At 34.4% G+C, this 18,279-nt stretch overlaps 1 protein-coding gene across 2 annotated transcripts; it reads right to left on the bottom strand.

The window, feature by feature from the left end:
• Window positions 1–284: 284 nt before the first annotated feature.
• LOC100868267 (leucine-rich repeat, immunoglobulin-like domain and transmembrane domain-containing protein 2) lies at window positions 285–16,278 on the bottom strand. Of its 2 annotated transcripts, XR_015293649.1 has the most exons (4): window positions 2,430–2,604; window positions 2,274–2,360; window positions 577–732; window positions 285–480 (listed from the first exon to the last, which is right to left on the bottom strand). XR_015293649.1 is itself a non-coding variant. In XM_086913239.1 (3 exons), the coding sequence occupies exon 1, from the start codon at window positions 14,992–14,994 to the stop codon at window positions 13,108–13,110; it is 1,887 nt and encodes a 628-aa protein (XP_086769365.1). In that variant the 5' UTR covers window positions 14,995–16,278; the 3' UTR covers window positions 285–480; window positions 577–732; window positions 11,978–13,107. The 2 variants fall into 2 exon arrangements, 1 of the variants encoding a protein (XP_086769365.1); XM_086913239.1 differs by lacking the exons at window positions 2,274–2,360; window positions 2,430–2,604 and adding an exon at window positions 11,978–16,278.
• Window positions 16,279–18,279: the final 2,001 nt, after the last annotated feature.

Here is an 18,279-nt window from a genome sequence, read left to right on the forward strand (position 1 = left end):
TGTATTAAAGAATTGTGAAAGAGAAAAGAAGAAAACGTACTGAGAAAAAAAAAGGAATGTATAAAAATAATAAAAATAATTTAATATTAACTTTAAACATTTCAAACCATCGCAATAGCAAAACAAGTTTTTTCGTGGAAAATACTTTCGTGTATGCTAGAATTAGTGTCCTCGATTAATAATATAGAATCGATTCAACTTATCATTCTATCTACACGTACGCAAATCTAAACGATCGGATGTGACAAATTTCTTCCTTGAAAACAATTGATGCGAATCCATAATTTTTGACTATGATTAAACCGTATATGGTATATTTGAAAAATACTATACTTCAGGTCATGTCCATCTCGATAAATCTAACATTTCGAATGAAGATAAAAAAATTTCCTGGAATTGTAAACTTCGCTCGGATGTTATTAATTTCTTTTTTGTTCTTTCCTTCTTTCTCTTGATATTTTTTCTTTTTCTTTTTTTTTTCTCCTAAAAATAGAATCATAGCCGAGTAAATAGAATGATACCAATCATGACGATATTGTCATGATAACGCGATTGTCTATTATGAAATTTTGGAACTCACCACTCCCTCCTCGCCGCACCGCCTCATGCGACTTCAACAGGGCAACAGATTCCAATTAGATGTTTCCACCAGGATGACACATCGATGACTTCTCCGTGGAAACGAATTTATGTTGATGACCGAGAGGTATTAATTTCAGCGAAAAACTGGCTCTAGAAAATTATATTACATTCATATATGATCTTTCTGTTTTATTTTGATATTTATTTTTATCGTTTGTATCTAAGCTTTCAATCTTTAAATATTTAAAAGTTTATTGTAATAGCAAGTTTCATTTTTTACTCGAAATTGATCGTTAAATCATAATATGAAACAAGTATAATATTTTTCACATATCAAAACAATAATATAATATTGTGTATTGTTTCCATTGTCAAACCTAACCTAATATTTTTGTACGATATTCAAGTGTTTTTAATATATGTATAGATTTTCCACTATATGATCAAAGAATATTGAAAGAAATATTTTTCCTTTTATATATACATATACTTTTAACTTCATTGCTTTGAGAAACATAGTTGATATCGAAGAACAGTTAGATATGACATAAAAATGTCTTCATATAGATACGAAACGAAAATGTAAAAATCTATAGCTATCGTTGGAAAAGTTAAATCTGATATGTTGATATAAGTATCGATATTTATTATAGAATGGCAAATGGAAAATTGTACAGCGAGATTCAAGCTATTTGGAATCGAAATTATTCGTATGAAAAATACATTTGGATTGTATCTACATTTCAAACATAAATTTTTATTAAAAAAATAATAATTATATCAACTATCAGATTTAAAATAATAATTATAATTTGAAGTTATTTGAATTATCATTATTTTCTATAAAAAAAAAGATATTTATAATATTTAATAAAGAATTATAGCATCACATGAAATTTTGTAGAATATCGATGTGCATTTTTGTCTCGTTCAAAGTTACATTTCTCTTTTCTTTTACCGGTAGTTTGCTTCTTACTTTACATGATCTTTTTCTTAAAATACGTAATATCAAACTTTATCCTTCTTCGTTGTTACAACGTTCTTAGCTTATAACCTTATAGTTACAATATTCAAACAAAGCCATCTATAATGTTTATCTTACATCAACAAATATAGTAATAATATATAATATAAAAATATATTTTGTTCCATCTTTCTTTGTTTCGAGAAAATATAACTTATATTTAAAAACGAAATAACAGAAATAATCTTATATTTTATTCTTTGAGCAATATTACAATTTCTTAGCTTTATTCTTCGTGAATTTTTGTTCACTTATGCTGCGGACAAAATCACACGTAATATTAACTTAGAAGAAAGAAGTTGAAAAAGTTAAAGAAAACTCTGAACGTTTCCTTCCAGTAATATCAGCCTCGAAAAATGGAAAAAAAAAAAAAGAAACTTACCAAGAAACAACAAAATTTTTTGAAACTCTCAGAGAAACGAGAACTAAAATAATTATGAAGCTTTAGTGAAGAGTTTCTCTCAAACAGTGAACATTTAAATTTTAATCGTATTAAAATGTAAATTTTCTATTTCAAAAAAAATACATTAAATGAAAAAAAATTTATCTACAAACAATGGAAATTTTTAAATTTTTTTTTTGAATTTTATACAAATAAAAATCATAAATTTTCGTTCAAATAATGAAGAATTTCAATTAATCGTTTAAGTAAAAGATTCAAACATACCTATTATATTTGAAAAGAATGAACATTTAACTGTGAAGAGGCGCACGCAGCTCATACGTTAGTGATACAAGACATGTCGACAGATATCTGAAAATTAGATTTTTATTCAGCTATCTGCCTCGAGACATTCAAGATTCATCGTAATTTCTCACTTACACACAATGTCACTGATCGATCTGACATCAACCGATTCTTTTCTCACTGATAAAACATCGCTTATAATAATGAAGGATGTTTCTTCATCGTAAGTCTATGTTTATCGTTTTAAAAACGCATTTCTTTTCTCTGCGCCACCTAGATACATATGTATGAACTTATGTGGATCAACTTTGTGAAGGTAGCAAAATGTACATCAATTCGACTCTCTCATCGATTATCATTTTCGCAAAATATCGAAATCCCTCTGTCAAACATTCACATTTTTATTGAATTCTTTGCTTTTTATTAAATTTTTTGTTATTGTAATTAAAATTAAAAAATTGATATTATAAATATTATTTCTTATTTATAAACTCAATACACTTGTTCTTAAAATATTCCTTAATAAATTAATAAATTTTAAAATGTTTTTTAAATTTTCCTGAAAATTAAATTAATTTTATTAAAACTTATTAACCTTATTATTAAAATTTTAACATATTCATTGTTCCATTTTTTGTTCATATTAATTTTGCTTTAAATGAATAATGAATATATATTGAATTAGACTATAAAATATTGTTTTTCTATTGTTGTTAAATGAAAAATTTTCTATATATATTGATATATGATCACAATTATGAATATATTTGACAATAATAAATATGAATTACTTAAAACAAAAAAAATTTTAAATATTATAATAAATATAATTAGATAATCATAATATTGATTAAAATGTTTATAATAAAATAAATATTTTGTTCATATGTATATGTAAAATACAGTTGTGTGAATAATGAAAATAAAAAGGGATTAATTATTTAATTAATTAATTATTTCATAATTATTATTTATGTTATGATTCAAATTCTAATTTAAAAAATTTTTTTTTAATTTTTATACATGAATGCATATATATTAAATAATTTAGTTATTCATTGATATATTTAATCAATATAATAAGCATTTTCAATATTCATTTTGCACAACGAAAAAAATAAACATTCATATAAAAATCTAGGTAAATTGAATAAAATATACACGAGAAGATCTTTTTGATCGAAAAGAATTTTATTTCGACAACTGTCGGTCATAGCACATGATTTACCGTACGTGTGAGTGTGTGAGAGGGTCTTCACCTTCTTCACATCTCTTTCTCTCGCTCATGGTACGTAATCTCTCTTTTCTATTTATTCATATATACGTTCAAAAAATGTGTAATCATGGAAATATAGGTACGCCTAGGTTCTCTAAAGGTTCACCTGTATGCGCGTTCTTGTTTCTCTCTCATAAAATAAAAGTAATATTTTTTTTGTTTGTTCTGTTTAGTATTTTCTGCTATCATGTTACCGCGCCGTAGACGGATTTCTCTTGCGACACTAAATTACACATTTGTACATCGTTAACATCCCTTAAAACTGGTTTTTCCACTCTTTATTTTTCTCTCTTCGCTCTCATTTTTTCTCTCACTCACACACTCTTCTTCTCACGGCTTTTTTTGTCTGAGTCACTTGAAACATTTACAAACTAGGATATTCCGTGTCCCTGTTACGAGGTGCTCGCGCGCGAATATACACACACACATACACACACAACAAAACACACGCATGTGCTTTACACACTTTTATTTGTTTTATAATACTTTTCTTCCATTTTTATAAATTGGGCTTCAAAAATTATCAAGGGAATTATCCTTTGAACTGTTTTTTTTTAATCCACGAATTATATATTTGATATGCATGTCATGTCTGATATGCATCAATTTGAACTATTGATAATTCCAAAAAAAAATCAAGGATAAATTAAATTTTAGAAATAAAATGTAAGACGTCGGTCACGAAATTTCGCGAGGTGCGATTTCCTTTTCAATGTTCAAGAAATAAAATGTCTAGTTTTTACCATGTCAGGTTTTAAAGATATGTTATAACAAGAACATCACATGGCAGTACGATAGACAATTCTTTATAAATCGCGTGTTCAAAATGTTCGTTGAAATGATCGTTAGGCAGTATGTATTAGTAACGAGAAGCTTAACCTTACTTTTTCATAAGACAGTCGATTAAACGATAAGAATAAAGGGGATAGTTTTAACATGGAATTAAATAAAAACATTACACAACTATTCACGTTTCTTATTGTCTTGGTAAAATAACTATATGAAAATTGTATATCACATTAAAAATCGATTTAGTCGATTAAAACATATGTAAATATTATTCATTTACACACAATAATTCTTTTTCAAAAATCAACGCGTTACAAACGGAATAAAATTACGATATTCCATTTTTATATTTTAAATCAATATTAGTAGTTCTCACTGACGATTATAAATTGAACACTTGAAGTGACTAATATTTACAAATAAATTTCATCACAAATGAAAAATAAAAAAATTATATAGGAGAGTTATATAAATACTCTCGAGATGGCAGTACATATGCGTGTTTGACGACTTGCACGAAATCAAACAGAAAAACAAAGCTTAATTTAACACGCTAATCAGAAATGTTAAAAAAAAACATTTTCGAAACGTATTAAGAACATCCTTAAAATCGTCAAATGTGCGTGACAGTATTATCGTCGTTACTTTCATAGTGGCAATGTTACCGATGTATTTTTTATCGTTACATTCTTTTCCTCTCTATACATCCATCTATATATATCCGCACAATTCACTCTATATAATACACCCATGCAAAATCTATGGAACACCAAAAAATAACTTTATTTTTTTTTTTTGTTTCGTTCAATGTGCAATAAAAATCACATATACTAATATTCACACATATATTCACACACGAAATCCATGTTATAATACTCTCATTTTTCAACGTATTAGAAATCTTCGAAAATAATACTAGAAATTATATGTCTATGCATATATTGCTAGCAATTGTTATATAAAAGGTAATTAATATTTTCGAGCTAATATCAAAACTCTGCGAATGTCAATTAGAGGAAACACGTTTAATATAATATATTTTTCTGTTCAATTAATCGTGATCAAACAATACCGAAATATTTGACACATTCTATGATTTTCGAAGATTCACGATGTAGATACGAAATGCTCAGTACAATATTAACTTCACATCAATAAAATATTATAATTTCATGAAAATTTTTTTAATAAAAAAATATAATTCCATTTAGATAATTCAAATATATAAGTATTAATTTAGAATACGTATGTATAAATCATGTAGGAAATTTTGTTACCAAATAATATAATATAACTTATGAACAAACATCATAATATGAAAGAATATATGATCGCCAAAAAGAAAAAATTTCTTTTTAAGAAAACATTAGCAACGAAAATCAAATTGTTGGTAAGATTATTACTTATTCCTCCGGTGAAAATAATAAAAATCTAGACTTCAAGTTTTTTAATAAAAGAAAAAAATAAATAAAAGAGGAAAGGAACTCTGCGAATTGTTGAACTTTAGAAAGGCTATTTACTTCTCGATAGCTCGAAAACATTAAATTATGTGAATATTCTCCGATTTTAACTTCGACTCTCGCTATGTCACGTGGTATGGTCTGGAGAAATATAACCTATACTATACCTCATAATGGAATAAATCTAAAGACGTTAATTATAATTTTTATCAATGATTATCATTGCTTAATTTTTTTGTTTAATTTTTGAAAATATCTTCAGAAAAAATATCATTTGTATTATATATGTTTTTTATATTGTATTATTTTTTTAATTGCAGCGTGTTAATAGCATAAAATAAACGATGTTTTTGCGTGATTTTTAATATTGCAATGTTTATTCGTGAGAACGGATTACGGACATATTAATAATATATCGTATACGAGCGATCTAACGACATGGACTTGCAATATCAGCCGAGACACGAAACGCTTGCTAATTAAATTTATTGAATTTACGCTTGAACTAAATCTTGTTCGAAGGAAGAGATGAATAAAAACGTAAAAAGAGGCATCAGCAAAATAAGTCGGTATTGCAAACTACTTAATATATGAGGATTTGATTAATTACTTTTCCATTAGTAATTACATATTTTATATTGCTATTTCAATGCTATTTCAATATTTGGTCTCTGCATGCACATATAATATCTGGTAAAAATCTGTCTTTATGAATATATGTATGCAACAATTTTCTCTATTCACTAAGAATTTAGATATCAAAATAATCATATAGTAATATGGGTGTTACAAGTATTAAATTAAAACTCATTGAATATTTCTTCTGAAAATATAATAAAATAAAAATAATTTGAAATAATTCGTTTAAATGTACAAAATATTTTTTATAAAAAAGTAAATAGGGATAGTAATCGATTCTAAGAAATACACGATAAAATATTTTTCAATGATTTATTATAATATCAAGTCAATATTTATCTTTTTAATTTAAATATTGTCTGAATAATTTTATCATTAATAATTTTGTAAAATCCATACTCGTTAAAAAATATACGCATTATTTATTTTACTTATTTAATGTAATTATAAATTCCTCATTAATTACATGTTTGTATATAAAATATTTAGGCTATTGATATCCAAATATCATTAATTTCCAAATGCATTGTTCATGAAAAACTACATATATAGTATTATATTAATATTTAATATAACAATCGAAAAAGTATTATTTAAATGTTTAAAATGCATTTTCTCGGCGTCATGTGCACGTAAGAAAGAGGAAAACAAAATTGAAATAAAAGAGAACGAGAAATCGAATTTCTACGAAATTGAACAATAACAATTCAAACTTTTATATCAATATAATCGATATAAAACAATTTGATATAGTTTTCTACGTATTCATATACATCGTAAGTGCGTTTAAAAATATAGATCAAAAGATAAATTGTTTCGTTTTTGTTGAGAAAATAAAAAAGCAAACGAAATTATGCGATTAGCGATCAATTTTCAATGCGCTTGAATTAATACAATAAAAGATTAATGTACTCTTTGTGTGGTCGTTGCAAATTTATGAGAAAGTACTAGGAACTTGCCCACGTGAAATTACATTAACGGATTGGATTATGGTTAAATATTTGCTCGATAAACGAAGAAGACATTTAAACGCAAATCAAGTAGTCGATATCAAGATTGAGTCACTCGTGGCGCATCTTTCTTAGGACGAACTACTTTCTCATACGAATAGAACGTAGCGTGAATTATACGAATTATAATAATTGTTTTATTTCAATGAAATAAAATATGGTAATAAATAATTGATATTTGGAATAATAAAAAAAAAGAATTTTTTTTATAAATGTGTATAAACATTTTTGTGCTTATAATTTGTATTAGTAATATTAGCAATGAAAATTTATTAATAATACGATAAAATTTATTAATATATTAATAAAATTAATAATGAAATTTTTTTTTTAATTTTTGAAAACGATATTTGCATTAAAATGTTGCTTATTAATGCTAAAGATTTTGTATTATTTCTGTAACTGGAAATGATCTTTTTTCAAGTTATATGTACTTATTAAATAAAAAATACATTTATCATAAAAAGATTCCATTGAAAATTGCGACGACAATTGTAACTCTTGGAAGTGAGAAAAGAAATATGGTTTTCTCATATAAAATATCAAGATTTACTTTTTATTATGCCCCAAGAAAGATATTTCTTCAATTACTCTTAAACAGGGCGTGAATATTATTATGATATTAAAGAATAAACTACTTTGCTCAATGAACTACTTACTTATGTGCAAATAAAAAAGAAATTCAATTTAATGATATTATAATTATCTGATATTTTAACACCTTGTTTTCAAACATGAATCACGTTTATAATTTCATTCAATCGATAAATATTTCAATTTTTCTCGATATTCCAAGATTAAATAAAGATTAAATCCTCTTACGAAAACTTTTCGTGAAAAAATTGTTCCTTTTCCGAAGAAACATCGTAAAAGGATCGAAATTGATCTGGAAAAAAAAAGTTCCACAACTTCGATACTCGAATCGAATAAAATATATAATAACGATCTGTATAATAAATATCTTTAGATCAGTTTTAAAAAATCAATGTGTCAAATTTGTAAAAAATATATTTTTTTTACTATTTGACATTTCTTTTAAATATTAATTTCGAGATATAATACTTCGAATAATATTGCGTAGATGGCAGTGTTGTTTTTATACGTATGCGTGCTACTTAGGAACTTAATATTGAATGGTATTTTACCGATACATTGATCTTTAAAATGTACATGAGCACAGAGACACAGAAATTCCTGTCGATCACAAAGAATTAAAACAACGTATTTCAACACCGTCTTATGAAGAGGCAATATCTCCCTTAATCCCCTCAGGGAATATAAAGCTTCGAGTAATTGTTCACGATATCTTTCCGCTACGAACTCATTGTTAGACATGCCAGCTTGTAAGCTTTTGTGGCGCTCAAATGATATGGATCGCAATATCGTAGGCAGTAACATCAGGAGAGTTATATTGTAAATGTTCATTAGCCTTCCACTGTGACCGCACGCTATTGTGTTTGAGATTTTTACTGTCTAAAAAAAAAAAAAAAAAAAGAAAAAATTGAAAAAATATATACATACAGAAAAAGAAAGAAAATTTTGATTTGTATTTTCCCGAGAAAGTCTGTTTTATATGCAATCCTATTGTTTTTAATTTTTCTTTATATTTTTTTTCAGTTTTTTTTTTTTTTTTTTTTTTGTTTATTTTACTCATTCATTCTTTCATTCGTAACTAGTGCGGATTATAGTTAAAGCATAATTCCATGCAAAAAAAAAAAAAAAGAAAAAAAAATTCCTATTGATACCGTTGGTATAATATATGAAAAAGAATGACAAATGCTTTTCTATTCGTCATGTGGGTTGAAATATGTACCATATCGTATTTAAATCGGATACACTGTGACGAAAACTCGAGCGCGCTTCGACTTTTCAAAATTCATGATGTCATTATCATTAAGACATTAATGAACCGTGTCATTTTCATTTCGCGTGAGATTTACGTATTAAAATATGCACTATGACTCGGCCTTTTTTATTATTAATCAATCTATTTTATGTCAAATCTGATCTAATTATTTATTATTATTTATCGTTGTCGACTTACGTTTTGTTACTTTACAATAATTAATTAATTAACTTTGGCGTTAACAATTAGATTGTTAGAATAGGAAAAACGTTAAAATTAATAAAATTATAAAGCATATAATAATATAATCGTTATATTGATGGAATAAAATATATGTTTTACTATACGATTTCATTAATATGGCACGATATATCGTAATACGTATTTGGATAAGTATTTTCTAGTAAATTATTAAACCGTATGATAGGATTAAAGAGCTTCTGAAAGTGAATAATTTAATTGTTCATTATAATTCATTATTTTATGAACAAACTTTTTCATTTATAATTGTAATAATAAATTTTATATTTTAATTATCATATTAATATATCGGGAAAAATATTTAGTTACTTATTTAATAAAATATAAAAGCAAAAGCAGAGGTTATTTTGATTTATATCCACATTTTTATCCAGAAATTGACAAAGAAAAATCGCGTTTCGTATTAGTGAAAAAGAATAAAAAAAAAAAAAAAGAAAACAATCTGCAATAAATATCATTCTTTCATACTTCATACTTTCGATGCATAAACGAGTGAATCTTTAAATGTCGCAATGGCGTGACTCTCGTCACAAAAACTTTCTGAACGATAAAATAATTAATATTTCTATATGTCGTAGCTAAATGGCATTATATAATATCCTATAAATCAATTATTTATTTATAGTAAATTAACAAAGAATAAATCAATGTTTAACATAGAACACGAATAGGAACAAAATGATTAAGGAGCAATATTCTTGTAGCAGAATATTGCTCAAAAAGACTACAAAAGAATACAAAATTTCTGTATTAAACATAGTTTCTAATTCACTTTAAACCATGATATGTGTAAATTATTCTGAACATAACATAATTTTCCAAGAAAAAAGACAGCTATTTGTCTCATGACAATAGTAACTTTCGCGTTATGGAAAACTATGCAACATAAATTCCCTAGTTTCCCTAATTTTAAATTCCATTCGAGCATATTCTACGCGTATTATTTTCGTTACGAATTATAGCGAATAAAGTTAAATTCGATTGGAACAAAAAAAAAAATCATTCTAATGAATTTCATTGAACGCGTTCTCGTGCCTCGGTTGTCACGTGTTTTCACCGCGATTACCGTGATTTGGCCGAGATACCGGTCGGGAAACAACCAATAAACCCGTGGGCTCGTTCGTCGACGAATAAAATGACCACTAGAAACGTGTCCTGTCGTGTTCTCCAGCCTGTACCACGTATTATCGATCCACGTAAAATATGTGATTCGATAGAGCCGATGTATTTGACATGGTATTTTTTTCCTCGTTTTTTTTTTTTTTTTTTTACTTTGTTTTTTTTACCTCATCACGGATATGTTGAACGATTCCAGAATCATTGAACAGAGAAAAGCAGCCGATCTGAACGATATGCGATAAACCAATCGGTAGCAATTACAAGCACTGTATCGCAATACACTATCTCACCCTCGATCTCTCCGTCGCACGCGAGCACACGTATACACTGTTATACACTCATACACTCATATATTCACATGTACACATGATCATATTATCACATATGTTCATACGTATATTCAGGCACAAGGCTCTCAAGCATGTATGAACTACTTGGGCCAATTCATACACACGCGAAACACACAGGACATAACACAGACACAGGTTGATAACTGACCGATATTCGCAATTGGCGTTTTGGCTTACCGCTTACCGCCAAAGTGCCTAGATCAACACACACAGACTCACTTACGTAAGACACTAACGCGAGGCATGAGCCGGTCAACCAATCGCAAGCCCCTCGTTTCAGTGTTTGAGCAATAGTTTATATTCGCTTGCAATTGGCTTACGGGCTTCCTATGCTTACTATACAGTCTTATGTAATTGATTCTATTGGCTCCGAGTAATACAAAAAAACAGACAGAGATCGAACGACGACGGATACATTCTGGCAATTGTGATTTTTTTCTCACTATTTTTTTTGTTTCTTATTCGTTTAAATCTTGATTAATCTTTGATTAAAGTATCCAACAAACGATATATTCGATATGTGATAGGCGATATGTAATGTTAAAGCATCAACAATTTCGATGTATCGATGTATACACGATATTACCATCGACATATTAATGTTTTTAAGAACTCGATGAATCGATATCGAAAGAGACAATGTCGTTATACGAATATATTTTAAACGGTTTCTAACACGCGGAAAAATAAATTAATTTATCGTCAAGAGAATTGCAACGGTCGATCCAGAGGTGTACCCGACGTCATATTTCACGCTCTATCGTTTCCGTGAATTTTCGTTCTCGAACACGAACATCAATAACTATCCGATGTGACAATATCGACTCTCTCGTATGTCGCGTTTCCGTTCGTTATTCCGAATCAAATCGATCGATTCGATACTCAATCTTATTTCAAACGACAAAACATAATATCTTCTTAATTCGTACGTACCGTTAATATTAAATTAAAAATGATCTGATCATCGAATCGTTAGGTGCGCGACGAAGACTCGAATTAATTTTCTGGGCATCGTCACTGTGATGATACATGATACGTAACAGCACGTCAGCCGTATTCTCGATTTCGTATTGTCGTCGTGCTCGCACCATATCCAAATCACCTAACCTCTAATTACATCTTCGAAATTGACTAGAAAATCCACGTGCGTAGTATATACACGGTAGCCAAACACACACGGTAATAGAAATTCTCTCACGTATCAGTTTCTATCTACACATTCTTCGGAACATGCACTGCAGTCTTCTCGTATTCATTATTTTAAGAAATGGTAAGTTTATACCGTATTCTTAAACAATTCTTATTCTTCTTTATTTCATTTTTCATAATTTCTTTTTCCTTTGCTCTCTCATCGCGTATCTTAAATTGTTCTTATAGAAATTAGTATTACCCGTCAACATTGTGCTGCAAGACCATCGAAACGACATTATTTGCCAGATCGAGTTTCATCGTTCCGTGTATTATTATCCTTCGTATTACACACGTCGAACACACAAAACGCGAAACGTTTGGAAACGAAGTCCTTCGGATCGAGAGCGGCGTTATTTCTCGAGAACTGGCAGATGGCGATTTTATCGATCGAATCCTCGACAGATTCTTCGTTTTATGTGTTCCGTGCATTAGTCACGACGACACCTTCAACTATTTCATCGACCACTATACGTAAATCTCACGACAAGTGGACATTCGTTTCCACTGGATCGACGGAACGACTTCCCATTTTCGTACCTCCCACCCTTTCTATACACATATGTATATCCACGGAATACATCTCAAACCGTTTCATCGATCACTCTCTCGTTCTATATACGTATGTACGAGTGGTATATGTATATATATATTATACGTTTTCATGTATACGCAATTCACGTGACAGGTCGACGTCCGTGTTCATCGCGACGGAGTTCAATAATTAAATAAATCATGAATTTTTTTTGTTTCATTTCACTACCGCTCGTCCGGCACTGGACAGGACGTCTTTCTCAGCAGTCAGTGTCGTCCTGGTGGCGTCTACGGAGCTCCAGGTAACGGTGCCGGGCGTCACAGTAATGAAGCAGCGGTACCTAGACATCAGTTCCAGTCCCTTCTTGATAACCCTCGTCGGGGGAGCTACGCGTTGACCCGAGGACACGTTTTAACGCTGACACAGGCGGTAAAACCGGAACCCCTTTCTGCCATACTCTTATTTGCTTCGCGCCAGGCGGGAATTGCTCGACCATAGGCGCAACTACAGCCAGGGTTTCCTTCGAAGGGTACGTGCTCACCGGAACCGTTGTTCTGCACGTATCCCTCGCCTCCCACATACAACTCGAGTAAAGGATCTTTGCATCGTCCACCACTTCCATACGACTATAGTCCGCTCCACCGTACGGAGTGATATCTTCTGCCGAGCCACGTCGCGTGTCCCTGATAAGATCGGGATTGTCGATCGGCATTAGCGACGTGGTAGATGAGAAACAAGCACCCGGCGCAACCATCACCGATGGCTGTTGGCTCTGATCGTCGAAACGGCCAATTGAACCATACTCATTCTCCGTTTGTAACACCGCTGCCTGAGGTCTTTGAACGTAGCTCAGGGTTAAGGACACCGGCGGTGGCTTCGATTCCACACCGAACGACGTCGTCTCGATCTCTTCGTGTTTTCTTCGAGTGGTGGACGTCGCTGACGAAGGATTCTCGTTATTTCCAACTGTACTATCGCCCGATACACCTTCTGCGGGTACAGCTGATTTCACGTCCTTCAGTGGCATTCTTCGAAAACGAACGAACAACACGAGAATGACGAGGAGGATGAAGAGAATCAGCACTACCAAGGCGGCGGATATACCGGCTATATGACCGGAACCAAGGGTGGACATACCGGCAGTTCTCAAAGATACGTGAAGAGTGAAATTCGCCTCGACGGTACCGGCGCGATTCTCCGCTACACAATAGAACTCGCTAGAATCCGCTTCCTGGGCGTTTGTCAAAACCAGAGTACTTCTTTTCCGGAACTGGCCGTCTTCAAAGATCAAGATCTTCTGGTAACTGCTAAATGCTGAATGGTTGGTCAATAATCGTCCGTTCCAATACCATTTCACTTTCGCAGGTGGTATCGCGCTAACTTTACACACAATGCTGGCATTTTCACCTATCGTCGCCTCGGCGTAGCGGCTGGCTATCAAGAGGATTGGTCGGCAAGCGAAGTCGTCGATGCCCAAATCGGTAAAAGTTCTATTCATTAACTGTTTCGGCCCGTGGCAAAGGGGTGCTTGAAGGGTAGGTAAATTGTGCTTCACCAGCCACATCTTCATTTCGCGTAAATGACAATCACAAATCCATGGATTGTCGTGTAGTTCTATACTGGTGAGTTTATTCAATGGCTCGAAGGTGCCCGGGTGAAGGGTCGATAACTGATTGTTGTTTAACTTTAAACTTTCCAGCAACTCCAGGCCACGAAATCCTTTCGCCTCGATTTCAACCAGTTGCGTGTGAGACAAATCTAACTTGACCAAATTCGGTGTACTCTTGAACGCGTGCGAGTGAACCCTCTTCAGGGGATTATAGGAGAGTACAAGGTCCCTGAGGAACGGCGTATCCAAGAAACTGGCAGTGGGGACTACGGTTAAGAGATTGTGGCTTAAATCGAGTTCAACCAGATTCGTAAGGCCCGCCAGTGCCTCGCTATCGATTCGGTCGATACGGCACTCGCGTAGGTAGAGACGCTGTAGATTCGTCAAGCGTACACGTACGAAGATGTTGCTCGGTAGAGTCCGAATGTCGTTGCCGCTTGTGTCCAGCACTTGCGTCTCCGGATCGACCCACTCCGGTATGCTAGTCAGGGCACGATTTACACACTCGACTGTGCGCTTCCCGCTCTTCCACTTGCAAGAACACTCGACGGCGCACTTGTCGCTGGTCACAATGCCCAGCAACGTTGTCACGTAAAGAAAGAATATCAAGATTTTCATGACGAACGCGTTTATTATTGTCGAATGCTGGTCCTGGTTACGACACACGCTGTCCTCCCCGACTACCTTCTTCGAGGACGCCTAGCCTCGTCAGACGCATCAATAAGCGAGGTACATTTTCGCTCGTCCGAGAATATTCTTCGTGGACGAGCTTACGTCCATTTTTTTTTTTTCTTCCCCCCGCTTTTCCTTTCGAGCGTACGTATTTCGCGGTGACGAGACACGTTTATCCCCCCCCCGTTTATCCCTTTTTCGTTTTGTCTCGTTCGATTCCTTCCGTCGACCTATCGTCGAATAACAATGATCATCGCTTCAGCCTTTATGGCAAAGTTTACGGGAACCCTTCTCTCCGTGTGGCTGTTGCAGTACAGCACGGCTAATTATGCAAACGAGAGGGTCGGGATTAAACGGTCTCGGCTCGTCCATTCGTGAATCCTCTTGATTCGTCGAGACGACGATCGTTTTGGCGACGATAATCTCTTTCTCTCTGACCCACGAAAAATATCCACGATGTTTGATGCTAATTGCCGAATTGTTTTCAGTGAACTCAGGAATTGACGAAAACTGTCCCCTTTCCTGGCTGCTCTTCCCGTATTTGTCGGTACTTGTCACACGCGCGCGCGCACATTGAGATACATACGAGCACGTACGAGTAAGCATACACCACGAGCGTCCGTCGTTCTTACGTAAACGCGTCGATCAACGTGCACTTCCCGTGAGGCTGACGAGAACTACCTCCACGATTCACCACCGCGATCAAAACCAATAATGGTAATAACACTCTCGACGATACGGTACTTCGCACCACCACCTTCCATATATCGCGTATCACGCGAACCAACGCGAATATCCTCGCGAAACAGGCAGGAGAGCTCTCTCTCTCTCGTACTCGCACTACTTTGTATCCGAGGCGTTGTCCGTGCCAGGCGATCTTCCCTAGTTCGTATCCCCCGATATCTGTTTTCGCAGTCGCTTCTCTCTTTCCTTTTTCCCTACTTTTTTTCACCACCGATATTCATCGAAACGCGCAAAACACTCGAACCGATACCACGGACGCTCGTCGTGAAATGAGAGACTATGAAAAGCCCGGCACCGAACCGAAGAGATAGCCTCTGCTCGCTTTCTCTCTGTCCTTCTTTCGGCACGTCGTTGCACACTGCCAGGAGGGAAAACGCCGACGCGAAGTAGGGCGCACCCTTCTTCCACTCTGGCTAGACTATATACACAAGGTGTACACACTACCACCGTGATTCCGAGCACCCCTTACGGCGCCTTTCCTCTCCTCCAGTCTCATCCACCAGCATCCTTCACCCCCTCGCCCGAATCCGCTCTGCTTCGACCCCCTCCATCCAATCCCTCCACTCCTTCAATCCAGTCGCCCCTGGAACCCCCCTCCCCGCCACTCCCTTACAGACACAACTCTTGTGCGCGCTCTCCCAACCAGCTAGAACCGACTATAGTGCGTAGTAGGGATCGTTTCTATTCCCCCACCATCGAAACGATCCCCACCTTCACGCCTTCCACCTCCTCTAAATAGGGTACACAGGGTGTACGGGCGCGCGCATAACCTACTAGCCACTAGCTACTCCTGACTGCCGCGCCGCGCCGTGGCTCCTCTTTCCCCAATCTATTCCACGTTTTCCTACCGAGTCTCCTGACCTCACCTCCCACCTCAACTCGTACCTCTCTCTTTCTTCTTTCTTTCTCTCTTTTTCCCCCCTCTCTCGTGCTACCTTCAACCTACCCGCTGACCATCCTTTTCGACGTATCGAATGCTACGTCACAGTGGCGAGATATACGGCTATTTCACAAAGTGGTTAAATGCACTGCCAGATTACGGTTGGCTTGCCAGAAGGGAGAAGAGCAGAGGGTGATGCAGAGGGAGCGGCAGAGAAAGAGAAAAGGCCGGTAACAGTGGTTACGATATCGTCTATCGGCTACCATCAACCGCCACAGACGGTTGTCTCTCTCTCCTCGGTGTCGTTTTTCAGCTACGATCACATACACAGCCTTAGAAAAATCATTCTTCTTCTATTTCTCCTCATCCTTTTTTTTTTTCTTCCGTCCACGCGATTCTTAGGTGTTCTTAGCGTTTACATTCTCGAGAAGTTTGCGTGTACTCTTCGCCTTGGTACTATCGTCGTATCTTCACCACGGGATCTCCTTTCTTTTCTGTCATCTCTCGTGGAAATTATACGGAAAATGAAGGTATTCCTTCCGTGGAGGAAAGTTAGGTCCGCTCGAAGAAGTCGGAGAGATTGAGGACAGGGGAAGGATGCTAAATCTGCCTACGACGAGAAGTAAAAGTGACATTACGACGGAGAATGACGAAGGACGCTGCCACCCATTATGTGCCATACATACATACGTACGTACACGTATATACGTACACGCCGACGAATTTTCCCTAAAGGACCTTTTAAGGTTAATTGATCGTCCGAGGCGACAAGTGCACGTGTCTTCCCGCTCATACGTTCTCGCGTAATGCACTCTTAATGGACGCGAAACTTCAAAGAACCCTTCTATAAAGATGTTCGATGCTCAGCCAATATATCCTGAATTTAACTATGTATCTTTCGATCCTTACACTATGAGTCTATATATCACCTGAGAGACTTCTTCTCGTGCGAGGTCCGCCTAGATATCTTATCGATTTACAGTGTCGACAAATCGGTCAGGATATAGATAGCGAGTAAGAAAGTAGAGGGAAGTAAGGAAGAAAGTAGAAAGATTGACGATAAGATGAAACTTGATGGTGTCAAAAACGAACGGTTTCGGCGAACGTGGGTTACGCTTGTCTATGTCGTTTACTCGATGGCAGACCGTTGCACAGGCCACTGACGCTATTTAAGCGATTACTTAAAATCAATAGCGCTCGTTCAGAGCGCGCCAACAAGCCGGTAGTATAATTCTTATCCCAAACTGTGCTTTCGTCTCTCATCTTTCTCTCGATTCCCCGCGGAGACTACCCTGAAACGAATCGAAGCCAGGGAACAAAAGAAAGAACATCGAGACGAAGGACGTTTAAATGGTTGGATTTCTGCCGAGGGAGTTCGTCGAATCACTGCTGGCTCTATCAGGATTTGGCTGGCTCACCGCATTTTTCAAGCGACCCTTTCCCCGTATACCACGACACACGTGTACTATGCGCGTTAACGCGATTGTTTCGTAGATTTACGACGCGTGGCTGGATCGTATAAATACGATCGAAGAGTGAAAGTTTATCGCAGACAATTATTAATTTTGTTATAATGTTAGTTGTCATTTTGAATAAAATATACGAGA

Source organism: Apis florea, unplaced genomic scaffold (assembly GCF_048593485.1).
Source record: "Apis florea isolate Af1SG1 unplaced genomic scaffold, ASM4859348v1 contig_3496_pilon, whole genome shotgun sequence".
Lineage (NCBI taxonomy): Eukaryota > Metazoa > Arthropoda > Insecta > Hymenoptera > Apidae > Apis > Apis florea.

Coding starts and splice junctions, on each gene's coding strand:
- LOC100868267 (XM_086913239.1), bottom strand. CDS start 14,994: ATGAAAATCTTGATATTCTTTCTTTACGTGACAACGTTGCTGGGCATT.